Consider the following 25,971-nt stretch of genomic DNA (forward strand, 5'->3'; position numbering starts at 1 on the left):
ATGTGAGTAATAGTAAAAATTACCATGGGAAAAAATTTTTTTAAAGCTAGAAACCAATGAGAATAGACAGAATGAAATGTTTTAAAGACAAACAGGTAGAGCAGTGGTTAGAGCAGGGGGTCCTGAAGTCATAAAGATATATCTTCCTAAGTTCAAATCTGGCCTAAGGCATTTATTATCTGTGTGATCCTGGGCAAGTCACTTAACCCTGTTTGCCTCAGTTTCCTCATCTGTCAAATGAGCTGGAGAAGGAAATGGCAAACCACTCTAATCTCTCTGCCAAGAAAACCACAAATCGGGTCACTAAGATTTGTACATGACTGAACAACAGCAACAAAAGGGGAAGGTAGTTCTGTTCTGTCCTCAAAAATGATGAGGCTACAGGGGTTGTATGTTTTGGGAAAAATCAGTGCCAAATTTCTCATACTTTGCCATCTAATGACCCATCTGTGTCCTCCTAAGTTATTCTGCCCAGATAAGACTTTGTCCAGTTTAAAGACCACCAGAGAAGAAGATTCTACAGCTTTGTTCCGGAATTAATTCTAATGATCATAAAATTCTTTATTATCTCTAACCTTGGCCTGTGGAGCTAGTTTGAAGGCATTCCCTCCACGTGTGTAATCAGTGAGAATGAAAGGCAGCTAGCCAACTCTTACCCTGTGGTCTTCACAAGCTTTAAACTCATTTACTTCCAATGGCTGTAGATGTTGATCCAAAAAAGCACTAATCAGCTTTGGCCCTGGTTACCATGGAGATGATTTTTCTCCCAGTGAACCCTCACAACAGATGAGATCAACCAAGACCCTCCTGATAGAACATCTTAAGTGATTCTCTCAGATTCTCTCAGATTCTCAGGGGACCGGAGCTGGCTAACCATCTGCTCCTACTTGTACTTCTCTCTGCAAAGAAGAAATATGTAAACAGGTGTTTGCTTGGCCCACAGGAGTGCCATTTGGGGTTACCAAGATGACATAAATGTGCATTTTTCCAGCAGCCTCTATATTGGGAGCAATTAATAAACCAGAAAACTCATGAGGTGATTCTGTGACCTGAGCTGAGAGAAAATGAAGCCCAGTCAAGGAAAAGTGGAGCAGATTCCAAATGAAGGACACCTAACACTAGCAGTTCCTTGCTCTTGGAAAAGACCTTTCATATACAAGGTGAACCAAAAATCTTAAAACATAGAATATATTTTCTTTAGTATACATTTTCATTTGAGCCTCACAATAGTGACTAGCAATTGATGCATAGTAGGTGCTTAATAGAAAACTTGTTATTGAATAAAAATGGAAGCTAGGTTGAGTATTTCATATTTTTCTCATTTTACAGATGAAGAATGAGGGTCAGGGTTGTTAATTGGATCTTCCCCAAGGTCATACAACTAGCTAGCAGAATAATACAGGACTTTAAAGTTTCCAGTCCAGTGCTCTTCCAACCACCCCCAGCCAGCAAACCTAGGAAATACTTCATCCTATACCAGAGAGAAATCTAATCCTACTCTCTCTTACACCCAGGTAGCATTGCATTGCAGAATGAAATCTACCACAGCCTCCAAAGCCCAGGTGAGGCTTCTGACTCCAATTCCTCATGATTCCCATGGGACAAAGGTCCTGGGAAACAAGAACTAAGAAGGTCACACAATCCAGGCACCTTGCCATCAGGTATTCTTTGCATGGTAATAAATGTCAGCTGTTCTCTATCATTGTCCCACAAAACCCTCTAAAACCCAGATACCATTTCTCTCTTCTTTTTTGTCAAGGACATTTTCCCAACTTTCCCACCTCCCAAGAGGGGCTTCAGTATAGTGATGCTGCCATTAAAGTCAACTCTTGAAAATCACACAACTGAGACCTAACCCATTATAAACATTCACTTTACTTTTCCCTACCAACTTTTTCTGGCAGCTCAAGAAGTCACAAATGAAAACATAAAATGAAAATCACTGCATGTTAATCCTGGAGGGGAAATTGAGGATCATGTAATAAATAAGACAGAATGAGAACCAAGATCCTCAGATCTGATACCCTTTCCATGCCACCATACTTCCCCACTGAACACAATTTAACCTTTAAAAATGTGCTTCTCAACCTTCTAAGCTAATGTCAGAGACTAGAAAGAACCAAAAGACCTAATGAAAGTTTCCAGGGACCCAAGAGCTCCCATCACCTAGAAATGGAGAAACAGAGCTGTAATTACACTTCAGAATGGGGCTCTCCCAAAGCTGTGGACCTCCAGCTGCTCAGCTCAAAGGTTCTTTCTTTTCTGTTGGCTTAGTCGCCTGTCAACTCTAGTTTCATGCCGGGCTGAATCTGGTCTTGATTAGTGGTTTGGGCTCAGGAAGACCTGCTTGTAGTCAGCGATGCTTTCCCTGGTTAATAAGCCCCTCCAGCTCCTCCCAGAAAACCCCATAAACTGTCTGCCCCTCACTCCAGTCAGGCTCCAAATGAAATAAAAAGCCACACACTGTCTGTGTTTATAGATTTGATTTAATTTGAGTTTTTAATTATTAAAAGTGAGACCAGTCAGGAAAGGATTTAGTGAATCAAAAATTAGAATAACACATCTCTGAAGGAAAAAAAAATCCTACTAAATCTCCCAAAGTCAATTAGTGTGTGTTTTGGAGGTGAGGGTGGAGGTCAAATTGAACTTGAGGGAGGCCTCTGCTCTTGGACTAGAAATTTGAGTAAAAGGGGGGGGGGGCAGGGTGAGGGGGGGTATTGTGTTTCCATAAGTTTCCTTAAGCTTCCACAGCAGTAGAGTGGAGAGGACAATGGCAACTCCTTCAGCATCGTAATTCCATTAGGACTAAGAAGCAGGTTTCTCTTTGCAGCCACGGTGAGGACCACAAACATGAAAATCTCTCATTCAAGTTCCAGACCAGATCAGAAATGGTGACAATTGCTCCTAGAGGTCCGTGTTTAGGGGGTCTTCAAGGACAATCTTGTTAAAGTAGGGCTTGGTGACTCATTTACTTGGATAATTGCAGCTCCCCCATCCCCAAAAACAAAGTCCTTTGGGCTTCAGAAGTTACTATGTAAATCATGGCTAATTGATTATGTCATGCCAAATTTTTCCACTTGACTGAAGTTATGCAATTATCTCACAACACTCTGCTTTTAAAATGTCTGCCACCTTTCTGTGGTTCCAGAGGTACCATTTGCCCAGGGAAATTCCCTTTGGTCAGATGTCATAGTTGGAACTGATCTACTACTTTTTTGGTGGAGTTATTTAATAGTCATTCCTTCCAGGGAAAGGAACCACGCATGCGTTTTAACTCTAACTCCTAAGGTAGGGCCACGTGAGAGATAATGTGAGAGCAGATAACTGGTAACCTGTCTATTATGTTGTCCTGAATTGACCACTAATACTGCCCACAACAGAGTTTTTCAATGCAGGCCCTAGGTTAAGACAAGGGAGCTAAAGGCCAGAAATCATTATATAACGATAAAGCAAGGGAAATCAAATAATGAGTAGTCATAACAAAGAGAAAAGAAGAGAACTGGAGAGACTTTCTGACTGGGGAGGAGTTCCTCATTTACATGTAAGGAGAATTGGCTTCAGATTCAGAAGGACCTTAATGGTATATTCACAACCCACCTCTGATGTATTCTTACTGGGTGAACCTTGGCAAATTTTCTTTAGTCTCTCAGAGGCAACACTTGTAGGATAGTTGTTGATCTGCATTCTAGGGGAACTTTCCTCTTTAGAAGTTCCCTAAAAAGCAATGATAACCACAAGTCTAAATTTTTTTCAAATGTGATGTCACAAAACTGGATTAAAGAAATTAATTGTAAAAATGTAGGATGGAGGAGGCAAAGCTGCACGGCAGTTTGTATGAAAAAAAAGAGAAAGGTTTTATGCAAACTCATATGAGTCAATAGTGTGACATGATCTTAGGCTTTCTTATTAGAACAATAATGTCCAAAATGAGAGAGGCACCCTATCTAGAATATCCAGTTATAGGAACATCATTTTAGGAAAGCTATTGATAAATTGAATCATGTCTGGAGGGATGGGATAAGAATCATTTGAAGGAACTAGTAATGTTTAATTCAAAGAAATAGGAAAGGGGGGAGAGAGAGAGAGAAAGGAAAGAAAGAAGGGAAAGAGAAAGGAAGGGACAGAGGGAAGAAGAAAAGGAGGAGGGAGAGAAGGAAGGAAAGAAGGAAGGAAGGAAGCACATTTATTATTCTGGAGGCATGGGATAAGAATCATTTGAAGGAACTAGTAACATTTAATTCAAAGAAATAGGAAAGGGGGGAGAGAGAGAGAGAGAAAGGAAAGAAGGAAGGGAAAGAGAAAGGAAGGGACAGAGGGAGGAAGAAAAGGAGGAGGGAGAGAAGGAAGGAAAGAAGGAAGGAAGAAAGGAAGCACATTTATTATGTACTGGTCACTTTACTAAACTCTGAGGAAACACATGTAAGCAAGCAAGACAGTCTCTATTCTGATGAAACTTGGATTGTAATGAGGAAAGACAAGACACAAAGAGTACCTGGAAACAGGAGAGGAGAAATAGGGAAGAGGGGATCCCCAAGTGAGCATACAAAAATGTGGAGACCTGGGTCCCACAAGATAATACCAAAGCTCACCTATCAGAGCCAGCGACCCAGGGGTGGATTTCAAGTTTCCAATGAGCTGGAGATGGTCAGAAAAGGTCTTTAAGTATTTGAATGGCTGTCATGTTGAAAAAGAATTAGGCTTGCTTTGTCTGAAAGAGAAAACTAAAAGTAATACAAAAATTTCAGAAGGGCAAATTTTAGCTTTACATAAAGAGAAATTCCCTAACAAATAAACCTTGTCTGTCCTAGGGTGGAATGGACTCCCTAGGGTTATAATGAATTACCCCTAATTTAAGGTCTTCAAGGGAAGGCCACCTGAAATTTTTTGAAAGGGATTTAAGATTTCACTAAAAAAAAATCTTGAAATGTTTCATCATGAGGCAAGAACTTAGCTGCTTTGTGATTCAGTGACTGTCTTTTATCTTGTACCTCCCTTGTGTTTGGGACAGGAAAGAACATTGACTTAGAGGTCCTAGGATCTACTTCCATCTCCTCTTAAAAACTAATTATGAATGTTAGTCAATATTTCTGTTTTTTCATTTTTAACATGAGGATCATAATAACTACTCTGCCTCCATCACAGTCCAGTTATAAAGATCACATCAACTAAGGTATGAGAAGTATTTTATAAACTTTAAAGTGTTCTAGAAATGTCAGCTGTTATAAAGATTAATAAGTTCTCTGGGCCTTAGTATCCCCATATTTAAAATAGAAATTATATTTCTCTTTAAATATGTATATAGACATATATAAGCATACACACACAGAGATATTTATCTTGTATGACTTTGTATGGAAAGCATTGAGGGCAGGACCAAGAGTCCCTAGAGCGGGGGGACCTGACTTTCAGAGGGCAAGAGGTCATGAAGGAAGGTCATCAAATTCCAACACTCTCTCCAGTGTGGAGCAAGTACAAAAATGACCTCTGAAACTTTTATATATGGATAGAAGACTTAATCAGGTACATGAGTTCCACCATCTCTGCATTTCTCTCCCTCTGGGAAGGGCATCCACCTTACACACAACAGAGTACACAGCACAATTCTAGATTTTTGTCATTTTAAATTTTATATATTTATGGTTTGATGTTTACAATAGAGCTGGAGTTACTCAGGTTTCAGTGTTGTCTTAAGAAGAGAGAACAATTCTTTTTTCCTTCATGAGACATGATTTTCCCCAAACCACTGGTAGAGGACAAGGAAGAAGCTACAGCCCAAATGACTGGTCCCCAGTCACTGAGTACATGAGTTCTTGGTACTTATTTCTTTCTCTCAGGATTTTTGGGCAGACGTTCATTTTGAGATTGTGACCCACAGTCAAGGGTTGCGCATCACTGATGTGCCAGTTCAGGTGGGCATAGCAAATGAGAACTTTTGTGTGTCTGTAGGAGGTAGTGTCTATGATTTATTAGACCACTTCTGGAATTCATCTGGGCATCAACTGGGAGGGAAACTTACTGTATGAAAATGCCCTTTCTTGGTCTCAGCAACATCTCCAAAACAACATCATTAACTCTAGTCCCATGCATTGCACAGATTGATGTATGACAGCTGCCTAGAAGTCTTTGGGAGAAGCCAAGGTTGCCAGTTTCATTATTCACAGCCCACTTCTTCTCAAGAAAAACTTGGGAAAGCATTTTATTTATAGAGAACCCCTCTGACTTTTTTTCTCTTCCTTTCATACTCACTCTATCTCCTTCCCCATCTCTGAGAGGGAATGAACAAGGCTGCCTCTGACTCCAGCCATCCACCCAACAAATGAAGTTTGAAGTTAAAGCTAACATTGAAGTCAGAATCATTTGACCATTACATTACATGAGCTTGCCATGGAGAAGCTTCTAATGTCAGATAAGATTATGACTTGAATGAAGAATAAGCAGTAAAGAGAATTCCTCTAAAGCTAGGGCTGCCTTCCCCTCCTCCCTGTTAGATTCTTAGTAATAAAAAGCAGGGAGAGATCATACTTAGAAAATTCAAATCATAGGCAAGGATGACATCCAGAGGCAAGGAGGATAAAGAGTGTGGCAACACGAGGATCTGGGATCAGGCTGACCACCATATAGACTATATGCATCCTTTTCCCTTATTTGTTTAGTTTTCATAGTGTGCCCATAAGCCCAAACCTTGGTTAACTACTTAAATTTCTTTACTTCCATGTCAAAAAAAGAATGAATGGGAATGAAAGGAAGAAAACCATTTTTTATTCACTTCAAGAATTTTAGAACCACAATTTTAGAATCTTTAGGAGAAACTAGTTAATTGTTTAATTATAATTTATTTACAATCCTTGTTCCTAGAGAGGAAATTCTGTATGAGAGTATGGAATGGACAGGCAGTATTGTTACCAAATGGAATGTTTTTCTATAGTTCCTATGAAACATTCATTGTTCCTTGAGCCCAGAAAAATACTCATCATCTTACATTTAATCAGCCTATATATCACCAACAGGTTAATTCTTCACAAGGCCTACCCTAATATCTATACATGAATTCACAAGAAAATCCTCCAATGGGGAAAGAATCAAGGCAAATGAGATATTACCATAAGAAAGCTCTGGTCACAGAAGAGTGAGAGCAACTGGGAACTGGATGGCATGCAGTTATCATGAGTGCATTGCAGACCAGTACACTTTTTAAAAATTTTATTTATTTAAGGCAATGGGGTAAAGTGACTTGCCCAAGGTCATACAGTTAGGCAATTATTAAGTGTCTGAAGTCAGATTTGGACTCAGATCCTCCTGACTCCAGGGCCGGTGCTCTATCCACTGTGCCATCTAACTGTTCCCCAGTACACTTTTATAAGAAAGAAACAGCTTAATTAGGAAGATTCATCTCCATGAGTTCAGACCTGGTCTCAGATCCATACTAGTTGACTCTCGGCAGGTCATTAAACCTGTCTGCCTCAATTTCCTCATCATAAAATGAGCTGGAAAAGCAAATGGCAAAAACTACAGTATCTCTGCCAAGAAAACATCAAGTGAGGTCATAAAGAATCAGACATGACTGAAATGATTATACAACAAAACAATATAACAACAAAAACAACATAATAATAGCAAAATAAATAATAATGAATGATGATAATGATGATAGCTAGTATTTATTTAGTAGTACAATAGAGAAGAGTACCTTGACCTGTAGTCAGGAAGACCTGAGTTCTTATCCTGCCTCAAGATACTTCTCAGCTTCCTAGTTGTGTGGCCTTAGGCAAGTCACTTAACCTCTTTATATCTTAGTTTTCTTCATCTGTAAAGTGAGAATAACACCACCTAACCTCATAAGGATTTTGTGATGATAAAATGAGAAAATAGTTGTAAAGCACTTAACAAATATTAAATATTAATATTAATTAATATTAATCAACTAATTATATTAAACTAATAGTAAGTAATATTAAAATATATGCTATAATAATTATTTTTATTTTACTATCACTCAACATAGAGCAGCCAGGTAGCATGCTAAGTAGAATGTCAGTCCTGGAGGTAGGAGGACACGAGTCCAAATCCAGACTCGGATATTTACTGTATGACCCTGGGCAAGTCATTTAATAATGTTTGCCTCTGTCCATCATCTGTAAAATGAGTTGTAGAAGGAAATAGCAAATTACTCCAATATCTTTACCAAGAAAACTCCAAATGGGATCATAAAGAGTCAGACATGGTTGAAATAACTGAACAACTTCATTCAACACACTTAAGAAGGAAGGTCCCTGTGGTAAACTGCAGTGCTATAGCCAGGGTAATACTCAGCATACTTAGGAGAACAAAAAACATCTTCTTCTAAATCACTGTTACATGTTTCTCTCCAGGAGGGACTGAAAGCATGCTTTTTCACCCTTATATGAAAAATAGACAAAAAGATCTATTATTGACTGAAATACCTAATGACTCATATGTGGTCTCCTTTAACTATGTCTTTGGATACAGATAAAGCAGATAAAGCAGAAGAATTCTAGAGGTGGAGAGTTGGGAGTGAGAATGGGGAATGAAGAATACCACCTTTGAGAAATTTTACTTGGGGAGCTAGTATTAAATTTATACTTGTTGCCTCAGTTGAAGATTTATTTCAATTGACTGTCCAATTTACACAATTTTGTCCTTTTTAAGTGTTCAATAAAACATAAGAATAAGAACATAAGGCAAGAGAAGAACTCTGCTGTAAATCATCTTTCACTTGATCTTAGCCAAAAGGCTGAGAAGTGATGTAAATCATCTTTTAAGAAACAACTTACTATAAATTTCCATGAAGAAAAATGACCAATTTTTAAAATATGGGCCTTGCAACCTATAGAAAAATTTCCCTGCTTCACAAAGAGATACTAAACTGTCAAAAAGAAGGCTCAGAGAGATCAAAAAGAGAATTTGTATATATGTGTCAGAATAAGTCTTCCGAGATATGAGCAAATGAATACCAAAAAAAAAAAAAGACAATGCTGGTGAAACTGAATCTAACTATTCTGGAAAGCCATTTGAAATTTTGATAAGAAAGTGATTAAAATTAAAATAAAAAATAATTTTAATTAAAATTATCAGAGATCCCACTGCTAGACATTGACCCTCAAGGATATCAAAGATAGAAAGGCTCTGTATACACCAAATTATTGAATATAGAAAAGTATGAAAAGACTTTTATGATCTAGGATAGAGTGAAGTAAATAGAAAAGGAAGATAACATACAGAATGAATGGAAAGGAAAAAATACTAAATTAACACATGCAAAAGTGCTTTGAAAAACCTTAAATTGCTAGCTATCATAATGACTAATGTTATACTTAAAGAGTATATTATAATGAGGAAGAGAGAAGAAAATGTACCTCTAGTCCTTTGTAGAGATGGAGAACTATGGATTTGGCACATTATAGATACTACTATGAGAGTCCACTGATACACACCTAGATAATTTTGCTGAATCACTTTTTTTCCTTTTTTGTTCTTTGTTATAAATGATTGCTCCATTTCTTACAACCAGGAATTGGAAGTGAGGTTATTTTGGGAAGTGAAAAAGAAGATATCAGTAAAAATTTAAAATGATTTAAGAGATGATGAGCTATTACTGAGCTATTACTAATGTTAAATTTCCTAAGTACTACAATTTCTATCAATTCATTCTGTATCAGTTTGTTACCTACTAGAATAACTCTGAGAGGTACTCATTCTGCTAGAATCCTAGAATATCAGAGAAGTGTTCTCTTTTTTGTATTTCATATTTCAGGCAAGAAATTAGAATTCCTCAACTTTCTTTGGTCCTCCACCTCATGCTCAATTCCAACATGTGTACTCTGAATAGAAGTAGCTAATAAGCAAGGAAACTCCACAGGTGCTTTTATGGATACAGTTCTTTATTACTTTCAATGCAAGTTTATAGAGCACTAAAAGTATTTGCTAAAAAAAATCTAAGTTTTCCAATAACAGCTGTGGGCTATAGTGGTTGATTTAGTTCAGTTGTTTTCAGTGATGTCCAACTCTTGGTGACCCCATGACAAAGATGTTGGAACAGTTTTCCATTTCCTTCTCCAGTTTATTTTATAGATAAGGAAACTGAGGCAGAATTAAGTGACTTGACTCAGGAAGATGACTTTTCCTATCTCCCTGGCCAGTACTCCCGACTACTGTATCACCTAACTGCCTAGATCATATATTTAAGGTAAATAATAGGTACTTGACATAGAAGTAACTCCTACTTCCCTAATGTGGACAAATTACACAAATTCATTAGTCAAACACTTCAGTTTCACATTTCTATCTTTCACATTTCATTCATGGACCATCTTTTTAACATCTGAAATTATCCTCATCAAATTTTCAATTAAGCTACTTATTCTAGGGATTTTTCTATTTTGAATTCATTTTTATTTTTTATTTCTTAAGCAGGAGTGCCATCTTCTGGTCAAATATGAACATGAAATTTGGTTGCCTAGCTTCTTTGCTGGGCAGAAAGGTAAGTAATTCTTTTGTTGTTGTTGCCTCTTAAACCAAACAGGTAGACAAGAGATATGGGCAACAGATTCATTCTAATTTCCTGTGTCTAATATTGAAGGATACTGACCATCATCAAGAATTGTATATGGTGGTGGTGGGGGGGGAGCCAAGATGGCAGCATGAAGGCAGCATTTCCCGGGAACTCCTTCCCCCCAAAACTCCAAAAGCCATCAAATTATGGCTCTAGTCAAACTTAAGAGGGGTAGAACCCACAGAAAGACTGAGGGATACATTTTCCCAGTCCGAGATAATTTAGAAGTTCCATGGGAAAGGTGTGTTTCACCAGGACCAGGAGTTGGAAAAAGCCCCAGTTGCAGGGCAGCCCGGGAACAGCTTGAAAGGGTGGTGAGAGAATTCTGTTACACTAGAATGAGTGTGGATCCAGTGAGGAGCACTGGCTGTAGAACCTGCAGCGAGAGGAGAAAATAGCCTGCACTTCCAGAGCACAGCCCACAGATAGTAAGGGGAGACTGCAGAAATTTCTCTGCTCTCCACGGGGATAGGACTCTGCTGTTTGCCCACACTCAGATCCAGGTTGCAGTTTGAGCTTCCATACTAAGAGAGCTGAACAGGGCCCTTCCTTAGAGCTCCAGGGCAGAGGGAAGTGCTGTGGTCATCTACATATCAAAACACAGACAAGAGAGCATAAGACCTTGGAGGAATAAAGGTCCCAGTGGGGTGTGCCCCCCAAAAAACCCCAAGCCTGGGAAGTGCTGTAAATTAGTCTTGGGCTGAGGAAATGAGTAAACAACAGAAAAAAGAAGAATCTGACCATAGAAAATTACTTTAGTCCCATGGAAGATCAAAACACATACTCAGATAATGACAAAAGCAAAGCTTCCGTACCAAAAACCTCCAAGAGGAAAGAAAATGGATTCAGATTATGGATGAGCTCAAAAAAGACTTTGAAAAGCAATTAAGGGAGGTGGAAGAAAATTTGGGCGGAGAAATGAGAGCGATGCAGAAAAGTCATGAAAACCAAATCAGCAGCTTGGTGAAAGAAATACCAAAAAATACTGAAGAAAATAATATGTTAAAAACCAGTTTAGACCAAATGGAAAAAGCAAAACAAAAGGCAAACAAGTAGAAGAGTGCCTTAAAAAGCAGAATTGGCCGGCTGAAAAAGGAGATAAAAAGCTCTCTGAAGAAAATAACTCCTTGAAAAGCAGAATGGAACTAAAGGAAGCTGATGACCTTGCAAGAAATTAGGAAGAAATAAAACTCTTCCAAAAACAGTCAAAAATTAGAAGAAAATGTGAAATATCTCATTGGAAAAATAACTGACCTTGAAAAACAGATCCAGAAGAAATAATTTAAAAATTATTAGGCTACCTAAAAGTCATGACCAGGAAAAGAGCCTAGACTTCATTATTCAAGAAATAATACAGAAAAATTGTCCTGAGATCCTAGAAGCAGAGGATAAAATAGAAATTGAGGGAATTCACTGGTCACTTCCTGAAAGAGATCCCAAAAGAAAAATTTCCAGGAATATATAGCCAAATTCCAAAACTCCCAAATCAAAGAGAAAATTCTAAAAGCTGCCAGAAACAGACAATTCAACTACCATGTCTCCATAGTCAGGATTACACAGGATCTGGCAGCATCAAGGGCTTATAGGGATTAGAATATGATATTTCGGAAGGCAAAAGATCTTGGTTTATGACCGAGAATCAACTACCCAGCAAAACTGAACATTCTCTTTCAGGAGAAAAGATGGACTTTCAATGAAACAAAGGACTTTCAAACTTTTCCTATTGAAACAACCAGAGCTAAACAGAAAGTCTGATCTCCAAGTAATGGCCTCTGGTGAACCATAATGGGGGTGGAAGAGAAGGACTAACTATGAGGAACTTAATGATATTGAACTATTTGTATTCCTGCATGGGAAGAAGATGTTGATAACTCATATGAACTTTCTCATTTATAAGAGCTGTTAGAAGGAGCATATATAGACAGGACTAAGGAAGGAGTAGAATATAATGGTATGATGTGGTGAAGGGATGGAGTCAATGGGTAATAAAGGAAAGTACTGGGAGGAAGGGAAAGGAAATGAAGAAAAAGCTAAGGAATTTCATATAAGAGGTAAGAAAGTTTTTTCCAATGGAATGGAAAGGGGGAAGGCAAGGGGGAATGAGTGAGACTTCATTCTCATCAGAAATGGCTCAGATAGGAAATAACATACACACACATTTAACAGGGTATAGAAATCTATCTTAGCCTAGAGAAAAATGAGAATAAAGGGATGGGATAAGGGGGAATGGGGGGAGGGAAGGAGGGAATAGGTGATAGAAGAGAGGGAAGATTGTGGGAGAGGGTACTCAGATACAACACACTTTTGGACAGGGCCAGGATGAAAGGAGAGAGAGAGAGAGAATAGAATAAATGAGAGTGGGGAGGAATAGAGTGGAGGGGAAATACAGCTAGTAATAGCAACTGTGGGAGAAATATTGAAGCAACTTCTCTGGTGGACTTATGATAAAGAAAGCAACTCACCCCAGAAACAGAGCCATTGGAATCTGAACACAGACTGAAGTACATTTTTTTTCTTTCTTGCACTATTCTTAAGGTTTCTCACCTTCTTGGGGGGGGGGGGGATTAATGTTTACTCTTATAACAAAATTATTGTAATGATATAAAATAAATAAATCTAGATCCTTCACTTCCAAAAACATTTTGGAAAAAAAAAAAGAATTGTATATGAAAAGTCATTCCCCAGCTGACAAATAGTTAAAAGATATGAATAGGATGTTTTCAAGAAGATATCAAACTTATTAACAGTCATGAAAAAATTCTCTAAATCATTGATTAGAGAAATGCAAATTAAAACAAATCTGAGGTACAACTTTATGCCTATCAGATTAGTTATTATGAAGGAATGGTAAAATTACGAATGTTGGAGGAAAATGAAAAATTTGAAGAAAATTGCATTCTTGGTGGAGTTGTGCTCTCCATTCACTCTGGATAACAATTTGGAATTATATCCAAAGGACTATAAAACTACATATATTCTTTGACCCATAAATACCACTAGTAGATCTGTATTCCAAAGAGATCAAAGGAAAAGGAGAAGGACAAAGGACCTATATGTACAAAAATATTTATAGCAGCAATTTTGTGGTGGCAAAGAATTAGAACTTGAGGGGAATGTCCAATTGGGGAATGGCAGAACAAGTTGTGCTCTATGTTTGTGATGGAATACTTTGGTGCTATAGGAAATTATGACCGTGATGTTTTCAGAAAAACTTGAAAAGACATATAACAGATGCAAAATGAAGCAAGCAGAACCAGGAGAATAGTATACATGATAACAGCAATGGTGCAAATGATCAATTGTGAATGACTTCACTATTCTCAGAAATACAATGATTAAAGTCAATTCTTAAGGATTTTTGATGAAAAATGCTGTCCATATCCAGAGAGGGAACTGATGAAGTCTGAGTGCAAATTGAAGCATTATTTTTTTCTCTTTTTTGCAGCATAGCTACTGGAAATGTTTTGTATTATTTCACACGTAAAATTGATAAATTTCTTGCCTTCTCAGTAGATGGAAGAGGGTCAGGCAGGAGGAAGAAAATTCAGAGCTCACAAAGAAATCTTTTCAGAATATTTAAAATAATTTTTTTTAAAAAAAGAATTGTATATAAGATTTTATTTCATAGTGTCCCTCTTTTGCTGTCTATTGAAGAAAAGGTAAATATAAGAAAGGAGTTGGCTGATCTTCTGGAAGAATTTTGTACATGTATTCAAATTCACAGTGGGCTCAAATTATGTCTGTTTTCCTCTCTTTTAAAAGTTCAAATGGGACCCAATTTTGAGAAGTGTGACACAAGTTGGAAGGACAGGAATTTGTGTTTTGTTTCTCTAATCCTACAAAAATCTTGGATTTTTCCTATACAGAAATTTCAAAAGCCTCATAATGTTTAGACATTTGGGTTTTTCTATGTAAATTCGAGAAAGTACCAAAAACTATATTTTATGTATTGCAAATTTAACTTTGATCTATACTTCTAAACCCTTTACATTGAAAATGATCTCATCAGATCCTCTTTTCCCATCTTCATCTGTGCTCAGTATTAGAGGCAATAGGGGAAAATCAGTTAAACTAGTTTATTTTTCCATAGATCTGTATCATGATTCCAAATATTAGGCCTTGGGTTGACCATTAGCTAGAATTTCACCCATTACCTGAATGCAGTTAGAGTTACTTGATTATTTTGCTTTACATATAGCGTAAAAAAAATGGCTAATAATTTGTTGGGAGAGGAAGGGAATATCTAGACTTACAATTTATTGGCTATGTACTACTAATGAGACAAATCAGGAATTCATCTATTGTTTAAGATTACTAGAGGTTGACCAGGGCCTTGAGAAGTTAAGGGACATTCCCTAATCACATGGCCAGAATATGTTAAGAGGAAAAACTTAAATCCATATCTTTCAGACTTCAAGATCAACCCTTTCTCCATTGGGTCAAGTTTTCCTATAATATAAATGTATATCACAGTAAATATGTTCACAAATTTTAACATAGAATCATGTTCAAACATAACATCCAAATAAAAGGAAATGTAAAACACTTAGGCAAGAAAATAACTTTTTACTTTTCTTCTTCTGTTCATAATTTTATTTCTCATTTTCAATGTGTTTAATTATATAGTCCGACACTGCATACTTATTGTACTTCTATATATGTGATTGTTCTCATTCCATCATGTTCTTGGGGTTATCAAATCTATAAAAATCTTCATGTTTCCAGTTTTTGTGGCAAATTATCAAATGTCCCCTAAGCATAGATCAAACTAACATTTCAAGGGTTTCAATTACAGAAACGAGTGATGGCATAACAAATCTTATAGATGATTTCTCTGCAGTGAATTTAACCATTTGGACCAACATGATTTTCTTTGGAGATCATGCATATGAATAATAAATTTTGGGGCTAATTTTATACTGAAGATTTGGTATGCATATATATATATATATATATATATATATATATATATATATATAGATATGTCTTGTCTAAACTTTTGTCCTTCCTTCAGAAGCTAGCATCATATTCTTTTAAAAAGCTTTTGACATATTTTTTATATCTTTTGTTAATATCCCTCCTTCCATCCCAGCTAGTAGTCATCTTTTATATAGAAAAATTAAAAAAAAAATAAAGATAAAGCACTTCTGCAAAGTTAATCACCATATGAATGTTGTCTGAATAGATTATGTCCTGCTCCACACTTCAAATTCTTTTTCAGAGTCAACAATGATCCTTCTATATAGCACTGAGTTGAAAAAAAAATTGTCCTTTCCATTTGCATTCTTGTAGTCATTATATATTTTGTTTTCCTGGTTCCACTTACTTTTCTCTGCATCAGTTCACATCACTCTCTTCTCATGAATATATGCATTATTTAATTAATTTATTCAGTTCAGTATTAATATATTTACATTCATGTACTGCAATAAGACAGGCATAATTTGGTGTATCTGGGACTTTTTTTAAAACTTTCTTGGAGTAGAACCTAGCAGTGGGATGGCTGGATCAAAGATTTGGGGAAATTCTACTCACTTCTTAAAATTCCAAGAATTTCCAGAATTGTCTCACTTCATAGCTTTAAAAATACATATTAATAATATGCCTTGTCACACCACTTTCAATATTAATTATTCCCACCTCTTGTCATCTTTGCTGAATATGAAGTGAAATCAGAAAGTTGTTTTGATTTTCATTTTTCTTATTTTTGATTTGAAAGAAACTTTCATTTGTTAATAGTTTGTAATTTCTGAGTTTTTTTCAAACAACCCTTTGTCAATAGATCAATGGAGAATAGCTTTTGGTTTTCTATATTTGTATTTGTTTCTTTTATGTCTTGAATTTTAGACCTTTGTCAGAGATAATGGAGGATGCAATGAAAATTAAGTTTTTGCTAAACCATTTGTAATTAATATAGTAATCTTTCAAAGTAATCCTACTAGTAGTAAACTGCTGTTAGATCCTTTTTTTCACACTTGACAGTAAAGGTCCTTTTCATTTAAGACCCTCATGAATCTCAGTTTCCAGTGAAATCAGCAAATTTCAAACTTCATACCTACTTCTGAAAAATGGGGTAAAGTGGACTACCTGGGGAGAAGAGGGAAGGATTTCTTTTGTCCACATAATGGATGCAAACTTCATAGATTATTGTGTACCACCTCTCCTCTCACACTCAGAAGAAATGAATTATTTCAAACAAACAAAAACAAAAAAAAGTTCATTATTTTCCTTTTTCTTTGTTTTAATATTCCAAGTTAGGAGAATTTAAAATCAAATTAAAAACAGTCTACAGACATAAAATTTGTTTTAAAGCCTATAATTTGCAGTCAAAAGTAGTTGGCTTAGGCAATCCAATGTGTTTACAAATGCCCTTGGCCTTAGAAACATCAAAGAAAAAAGGGGCTAATGAGTATGCAGGAAAAGGACAAGGATTTGACACCAATTGACAGGCAAATGTGTGTGTGTGTGTGTGTGTGTGAGGCAAACAAAAGTGTGACTTAAGTTAAATATGTCTGGTGTCCTGGCCTCTCTGCTCCACTTTATCCACTCTATCCCCAGCCCCTACCCTTTTTAGGGGTTTCCAAGTCCAGCTATCAAACCTATTCTCAGTAAATTGTCTGAAACTCATTCACAGAAAGGTCTGCCTGATAACTTAAAATCAATACTACTGAAAAGCAATACAATTTTAACAGGATCAAACCGTAAACTAAACGGATGAAGCTTTAAGAGCTGGGGATCATTTCAGACATTAGCTTGAAGAAGGATTCTTTTAGATTCAAAAGTCTTCCTGGAGCCTCTAAAAGAGTGACCTCCACCCTTTATCAGTCAATTATCTAGTATGCAAAGGTGACCTCTTGTTAAAATCAGAGATAATTCAGAAGGCTGGACTGACCTCTGAGGTTACTTGTGAATTCATTTGACATTTATTAAGGCCCTTATTATTATTAATTATTATTAAGACATTATAAAGTGCCTTCTGTAGAACAGGCACTATTTTAGAACTGAGGATACAGATTTTCTTAATATTTTAAAGTACATTCCCTCAAGGAGTTTATATTATACAGGCAAAAACAACATGCAAGCTGATGGGCAAATGCAAGATATTTTGAGGTGGGAGAGAATTCTAAAAAATTAAGGGATCAGAAAAATTTCTCATAGGAAGTGGCACTTGAGATAAGCCTTGAAGGAAGCTAAGGATTCCAGCTTCCTTCACTGGTGAGGGGAGTGCAATCAGGTATGAGAGACAGTCTAAGCAAAGAAGGAGAGGGGAAAATAGAAGGTCAAATCTAAGAAAAACAAGTAGGCTCTGGATGCTAAGATTGGAGGTGATGTGAGATGGTATTCTAAATCATTAACCCTCTCTTGTTCTGATTATTATGTTTCATTATACAAAGTGAACACAAATTCTCTCTACAGTGATAGTATATAGTCCTCTAATCTGATATTTCATGTATATCCATTCTCTTAAATATTTTCTTCCAAACTGAAGTTTGAATATTAGTAGTTTGGAATGGTAAAAAAAAAACATTGTATTTGGAGTCAGAAAATTCTATTTCATCTTAGAACAACCTTTGCCATGCTAAGCAAGCCTCTCAAGCTTTTCAAAACTATTTCCTAATTTATAAAATGAGGACAATATCAACTATAACAACATCACAGGGTAATTGTGAAGATAAGATGTGATAATGAATGTAAAACACTATGTAAATATTAGCTGTTGTTGTTATAAAACACTTCCTAATAGCTATTTTCTAATACCTGACATTTGGTAATTTGGGTAAGCCCCTTCCAAATAGTTCAAAGTGAATTCTGTGATTAGAAATCTAGATTTTTTCAAACCACTGATCATATCACACTCTGACTAAATCCACTATTCATTGACTGGGTTTAAATCTTAAACTGTGAGGGCAAAATATGTCAAGTACTCAGCCTGCAAAGGGAACTTAAACCTATCCTACAGTGATATAGGAGTACTGTATATGTCTTACTACTACTACTCCCCTTCCATTCCTCTCTCCGTGTAAAATTCACTTTAGGTGAATCACCAAAAATTGTCCAATCTCAGTGTTTTGACTTTGTAGATGACACAATTATGAAACTTGTATATTTTTCTAAGGGAGAAAACTACTCTCCTTGCCTGCCCACCCACAAACTGATCAGGGTCAGAATTCTAAGAAGAGTATTATAGTTGCCACTAGTTACAATCAGCTCCAAAAACACCTATAGGCAGAACACACACTAAACTACTAAACAGCATTTCTAAAATTAATATCATGTCACACTTCAACTTCATCATTTCAGAATCATTATTTCAATCATGGCTAACACTGCATTGGAATAGAACATAAACCCCAACGATCATTTGCTGTTCACAATATAGAGAGGAATTACAACAACTGCAGTTCTGTGTCACATGTATTCTTAAGGGTAGGATGGTGTTTGTATTGACATCCAGTGGATACTCACAGCAAATTTGTTTTGCCATTTTTCTTTTGACTGTTTAATAAACTCTTGTGAGATAAGAAGACTTATTCTACTTCACTGCCAGAGTCCCCTCTCATTGGAGGGATGTTAATAATATGGGTTAGTCCTTTAATGTTTGAAGGACAAATATCAACAACAATCTAGAAACTTTGAAATGCAGCACCACTGAAGACAAGGAATATCTAATTTGTCATGGAAAGGTATTTGCATCTTATTTGTATTTATGAATATCTTAAAATGATAGCTAGTAGTAAATGCCCCTTTCTTTCTACCTCAGAGTTGACAAAGGGTGAATGTAATGTCAGAGAATATTTCTGTTACTTGGGGAAATCAAAGTTAGAATGCACATTTGGAAAAAATACACCATAGCACTGAATTTTTCAGTGGAGTTCAGTTGTGTCTCATCTTAACTCCTATGAATCATATTTCAAATTTTTTTTTATAATAAAGAATAGAGATCCTCACTCAAGAGTTGATAAAGTAATAATAGGCTGACATCCTCAGCTTGGTTACGTCTAGTTTTCACTATCATTTCACTTCAAGTATACATTGGCACAAAGTGAAGTAATCCCAAAAGATAAAGGAAGGCTGATGAACATTAATTGACAGATTTTCCCCCCTCAGTGACAAGATTCAATAAGCAAAGTAATTCTCATGACCTGATACTTCTACTTTGGGGTAGAATGCACAGAAGAGCTAAATAGCAATATTCCCTTCATTAAAACTTTTTTCACATTTAAAACAAGATAATTAACTCTAGGGATAGAATGAAAGTTCTAAAATTATGCTAACTTCCAAAAAGAAAAACAAAAATCCCAAAAAAAGCAACACATGATAATATATTGTAAAATTAAAATTAGTCTGCTTACATGTGATATTTATGACTGGACTGTAGAATTAAATGTCCTGTGTTATGTTATTTAACATTGCTTGATTAAGATGTTTTAACTTTTGATTCTAGAGTTTGCTAAAACATAGTAATAGTTCTTGAGGATGGAACCTCTGAAACTGTGGAGTAAGCCTTGCATCAAATGAATATGATCATAAACACCTATGCATTTTTATCAAATTAATTGAATTAATTTCTTTTTTAAAAAGATATAAAAGATAATATATCTAAAGTTATCAAAACACACTAAGTCAAAAAAATTTAACTCTCCCCCTCAAGTGATACAGAATTGTCATTCACATTATCTTAAGTGAGGTTTGAAGAATTCTTAGAACAGATGGAAGCATCACTGAAGTTGATTTGTCCAGATGTACAGGAGCAAAGAAATACTTCCAGTCAACTTAACATCCTAGTGAAAAAAAAATACATGATCAGAGTTGTCACTTTCTTTTCATTTCTTTTAGCATGGCTTGAAATGAAAGAAGGGGAGACTAGGTTTGTAGCAATAAAATTTTTCAACTTCTTCCTGAGCAGTGGTAGACTATCTTTGCTGAAGACTCTTCATTTCTTAGAGAACCTTACACAGCTCTAAGGGACAAGTGGAATTGTCTGCTTCTGTGTCTTTAGCAAATGATCAAGAACAGAACATGTGGGAATAATAATGAGTCCCCACTATACAGTCTACAAAGTGTTTTCACCTACATACATCATGCAATTCCCAAAATTGAGCTCCAAAAGTTAACATGCTCTGCCCTAAGTCCCACAGCTAATAAGAAAGTCATTAGGGACAGCTAAATGGTACAAAAGATAGAGCACCAGCCTTGGAATCAGGAGGACCTGAGTTCAAATCCAGTCTTAGACACCTGACACTTACTAGTTGTACGACCCTGGACAAATCACCTGACCCCAATTGCCTTGCCAAAAAAAGAAAATAAAAAGAAAGGAAGTCAGTGGGGAATACTGGAATCCAAGTTTCCTGAGTTTTCTACCTCTTAAGATACCAGGAATATGAGTGTCACTGAGAAATACAACTGGGGTGGGCCATCCATCAAAGACTTTGAGATTGACAGAACTAAGAAGAGTCAGAAGAACTTAACTGATCTAAACTAATCTCCACTTACTTGTTGGAGAAGGGCTTCGACTTCTTGCTTCCTGCGAAACAAAAATAACAAAAGATCAGATAAATGGGACTTAAGTTCATAACACAGTTGGGTTATTTTTCTAATACCAGCTACATAGTAATTCTAAAGCATTTCAGAATTATTATATAAAATAATTATTGTATTGTATTAATTATATTATGTATTATTGATATATTATATTTAATATAAATACAATCATTATACAGAATTATTTTTTGTTCTGAAGTAGTTTTCCAGTTGTTGCTCTTGTTAGACTCTATGGGATATAATAACATTTTTTTAAACTAGAGACTTAATGTTAGTTTGTCTTAAATTGAGGCAGTTAGAGGAGTCAAAGATCAGGGCAATGGAATTGAAGTAAAAAAATCTGGATTCAAAGCCTATCTCAGATATTAGTTTTGTGACCCTGGGCAAGTCATGTCTCTGTGTCTTGATTTCCTCATCTGTAAAATGATAATAATAAAATCATCTACCCTCCTCAAAGAACTATCATGAAGATCAAATAAGATAAGTGTTCCACACACTTAAAGTATTACATAAAAATTAGCTATTAAATTGTTTTATGGTCTATTAAAAATGTGTCATAAAAGTAGAGAATCAGACTATTTTAGATAGTTTTTCCAGGTTCATATAAATAGGTTAAAGAATAATCTGGAACTAGGATCCAAGAGAACCCAAGACTACCTAATCTCTATTTTATGAATTATTTTCATTCAAAGATTAGAAAATAAAAGATATTAAAATCTAATGGGGAGAGGCAGAAAATTTGATTCTTTCACTATTTTCTATTTGAGCAGTAAACAACAGTATTCCTGTTGATGGTATCTCAATCTTCTACAAGACACTTAGGAGCAAAATCTCAATCTTCTCTGACTTTCTCCTCTCCTTCCTTGTCCCCACATATAAGCAAAATGTGAAGCTGTTAAAAGGATTTCTCAATATTTCTGAAATCCAAATCTTTCTCTCTCCGGGTACACTACCATTACTCTAACTCAGCTTTAAAACTTGAACTATTACAATAGTTTCCTAAGTTGTCTTCCTTCCATTGGTCTCTCATTCTTCCAATCTAACCTTCATACAGATACCAAAATAATTTTCCTATTGTGCAGGTCTGAGAAATCATTATCCTGCTCATATATGAGTCCTCATTGCCTAATAAATTCAATTCACACTCCTAAGCCATCCCCTTAAGGGCTCTGATCCTGGCCTCTACAATCTCCTCCTATCTACCTTTGCAGCCTTCTTTTCTACTTCAGTCTCAGAAAAATTATACTAATTAACAGCTCTTTACTCTTGTCTTGCCCTTTCCTAACTCTTATCTGGAAAATATACTCCCTTCCTCCTTATGTCCATTTATTTAAATCATTTTCTCCTTGCAAGACCCAGCTCAAATGCTGCCTTCTCCATGGAACCTTGCTTAATCCTCACAGCTAAAAATGATATCTCATTATATTTATATTAGCATTTGGTAGAGACTCTTAGTTTGTCCTGCTCCTTTTTCTACCTTGAATTATACCTATCTTAATTATGTGTCATATCTGTCATAGTGCCTTGGATTCCCAGAATTCATGAAATAAATGTTTGCTGAAATGACTTTGTTGAATGCTATCAGTAGAGTTCTAGTGCTGAAAGGGACCTCAAAGGTCATCTATTGCAAGACCTTTATTTTTAGAAGAGGAAACTGAAGCCCCCAGAAGTGAGATGGCTTTCTCTGGGTTATGCAGATAGAATCAAAAGCAGAACCTTTGGAATCTAGAGTTGGTATCTCATGCTATACTAGCAAATCATCATTCTATCCATTGATGGATACTATATTAATCTAAATATAGATTTTTCCCTAAACTATATGCTGAAACATGAGAACCCTTTGAAAATATGTGTATATATACACATATCCATACATTCATACATAAGCATAAGACTAAAACTAAATATTATTATGTAAAAGCATATTTTATATATGGTATTATTTTACTTTTTTCATTTCAAATAAAATGTATTACCATTTTTTATCTTTGTCAAGAAAAGTACAATAATAATAGGAAAAAATAGGAGTATAAGTTTTCTACAGACCAGATGAGGAGAAAGTTTGGCTTATAGTCAGTTAAAGGAATGGAAGTTACTGACTTTTCAAGATAAAAACACATTTCATAGTAAGATGATTAGAGTGATAAATACCCCGCTTCTACTTGAGTTACAATGGTGATGGACAGGGCTTAGACTTCTGCTTCTACTTCGGTTGATACATCTCATAGATGACCACTGCATCAAAGCACATGAAAAAGAAATACTTTTGAAAAAAAAAAGGGAGGTGGTGATATATATATATAGCATATTATATATATTTTTTTTATACCTTCATCCCACTAATCCCATATTCCTCAAAGTTTCATGTATTAATATGTCATTTTGTTTTAGGAATTTAAGGGGTAACAGGTTGTGAACTTTGATGTGGGAAAGATAAGTGGATTTAAAATTTATTGCCATTTGAAGATGAGAACCATAAATTATCTCTCTAATTCCTTCTGCAAGGCACATAAGTGCTTTGCTACAAAGAAGGAATTGGAAAGAGCATTTATCATATAGGGTCCTTTGGCTGTATAAAGGTTATTCTAACCAGTTCAACAAAAACCTCATTTCTATTTCTGTTTCACTGAAACATGGAAATAGTTTTCCCATCTAGAATCCTTTACTATAATAATATTCACATAATGGAATTTTACACATAAGGTGCTTCATAAATTCCCTTTAATTCAATACAAAATTGAATTATGATATAATTTTGTTAGTTTTAATTCTCTCCTTGGTAATGTCCCCTCTAGATATTATCTTCCTCATTCTCCAGTTCAAAGGAAATAGAAGAGAAGCTAACCTGTTTGCTTCCATAATCTTATGTAGTAACTGAGAGAATTTTACTCTCCACTACAAAATTGACATTGTTTTTCAGGAAGCACAGTGATACAAATTATATGATGAATATTATGCTGAATATCTACATGTTCACAATCACTATGAAACCTATCAATGTTCTACCAACCAAACCCCATTTTGGTGATCAAGTGTAGAAATCATTCACAGAGCAGAATGTTTATGCACAGGAGGCAATGAATCCATGAGTGACATTAGCTCCAATCCTCATACCCTTACCTCCTCCCTAAAAAAAGGAGGGGGAAAGATCAGGCTCATTTCTTGTAATTAAGTGGTAAAAAGATTTGAATAAAATCCTTAAGATTAATTGATAATTTTTAAATGAACAGGACTACACAAGGTTTCCATTATGGCATGGGTCAAAGGATTTTGCCTATTTAATCTCATATTCCTGAGAGTGTGGAAGTAAATATTACTTTTCCCATCAATCGATAGGGGAGCATACGGCCCAAGAAAACATGGTGAATTGGTGGTAGAGTCAAAAAACAGACTTAGTTGTCTTCTAGTCTATCCACTGGGCCACACACTTCCTCCACTTTATGTGAAACCTTTTCAAATGATTGGTTTTTTTTATGAAATTCTTTGTGGAATCAATGGAACATAATTCGTCTGGTAAGAAAAAGTGCCATGAATCTGTGAGGCAAACAGATGTGATGAATTGCGACTCCGGAATGACACCGTACAAAAGCCCCTCTCTTGGTGACAGCTTCTCCCTTCATAATGACAAGTTCATTCTCCATCAGAGCAGGCCACACGTGATAGAAGACCAAAGGAGCTGTGAAATCAGAGTCACAGCTACGGCGATACCTATTTTAAACATAAAGATGAAAATTTTATCATAGTAAAGAAAGATAAGCTGAGAATAATGTGAAACTGGAATGAATCCATAATGAATCACTACCAGAGTCACTTCCAGTTCTAACTTCACTTATAATATTATTACATTAATTTTATATCATACAAAATATATTATATTGTATCAATAATTATATTAATGAGCTAGTTAAAGAAAAGCAAACAACATGAGTAAGTTTTGTACTGCTCTGACTGGATGTGAGGTTCTGTGTATTTTAAGGTACAGCTATAACTGGAGTCTGTACCAATAGGATAACCAGGATGGTTAGCAATCTTTAAAACATATGTACTGAGATTCAAATGAATGGGTATGTTTATCTTGAAGGAGAGAAAACTGAGGGAAATAAGATAAAAGTCATTGACTTCTACTTAGCTACTATGGGAATGTATGGATGAAAGAGACAAAGCAGCAGATATGAGCACATCATACAGAACAACAGCTATGTTCAACCGAGTCATAGTCTACTTTGAGTTCAGGGAGCTTTCTTTCACTGGATCTATTTAATCAAAAGTTGATAAGCCTCTGACAGGAATTCCATACTGAGAGAAAAAGGAGACAACATGGCCACTGGGATCAGTTTATAACTAAAATATTTCATAATTTTATGATTCTAAAAAGTTTCATCTTGTAAAACAAAAAAATTAAATTATCTGAAACCTAGACTTTGATTAAAGACCAGGAGTAATAATGACAGCAACTAGATAAACAGATGTAATAGATAAAATGAAATCCATCCTTACTATAAGTAGTATTTTGCATAGAAGAGTACTTATTGTCCCCTTACATGAGCTCTGATCATGTATAACTAGAGAGGACATTAAGGATTAGTTAAGCAAAATCTTAAAAACTAAACAAGAACCTAGAGCTGTGATTCCCAATTCTTGTTCAGTAACAACTTAAAGAGATCCCATTTTTCTAGAGAGAAAAGATTTAAATGTTCAACTCAGATTTTAAAATGTTCAAGATAAAATTAGTTTTAATTTAGTTTGAAAGAAAAGCCTATCACAGAGAACTTTTAGGGAGGGAAACTGTAATATCAAATTAAAATAGGTAATAACAATTTTGGAAAAAAATGGGAATCACTGCTCCAGATTATATAGTA

General features: G+C 35.6%; 1 protein-coding gene across 11 annotated transcripts in view; it reads right to left on the bottom strand.

Annotated features, from left to right (window-relative positions):
* Positions 1-25,971, bottom strand: part of SPATA18 (spermatogenesis associated 18) — a 107,895-nt gene that overhangs the window by 50,681 nt on the left and 31,243 nt on the right. For 5 of the 11 annotated variants that reach the window (XM_074229447.1, XM_074229448.1, XM_074229449.1 and 2 more), the window contains 4 exons: positions 24,697-24,820; positions 23,264-23,347; positions 21,065-21,095; positions 657-899 (listed from right to left, as the gene is read on the bottom strand). In XM_074229447.1, the coding sequence (XP_074085548.1) occupies positions 844-899; positions 21,065-21,095; positions 23,264-23,347; positions 24,697-24,820 (295 nt within the window). In that variant the 3' untranslated portion in view covers positions 657-843. Of the gene's footprint in view, positions 1-656; positions 900-3,605; positions 3,715-4,589; positions 4,722-15,591; positions 20,353-21,064; positions 21,096-23,262; positions 23,348-24,429; positions 24,821-25,971 lie in introns of those variants that run through there. The other 6 variants (XM_074229452.1, XM_074229450.1, XM_074229453.1 and 3 more) reach the window with 6 other exon arrangements.

The sequence above is a fragment of the Macrotis lagotis genome, chromosome 3 (assembly GCF_037893015.1).
Source record: "Macrotis lagotis isolate mMagLag1 chromosome 3, bilby.v1.9.chrom.fasta, whole genome shotgun sequence".
Classification (NCBI taxonomy): Eukaryota; Metazoa; Chordata; class Mammalia; order Peramelemorphia; family Peramelidae; genus Macrotis; species Macrotis lagotis.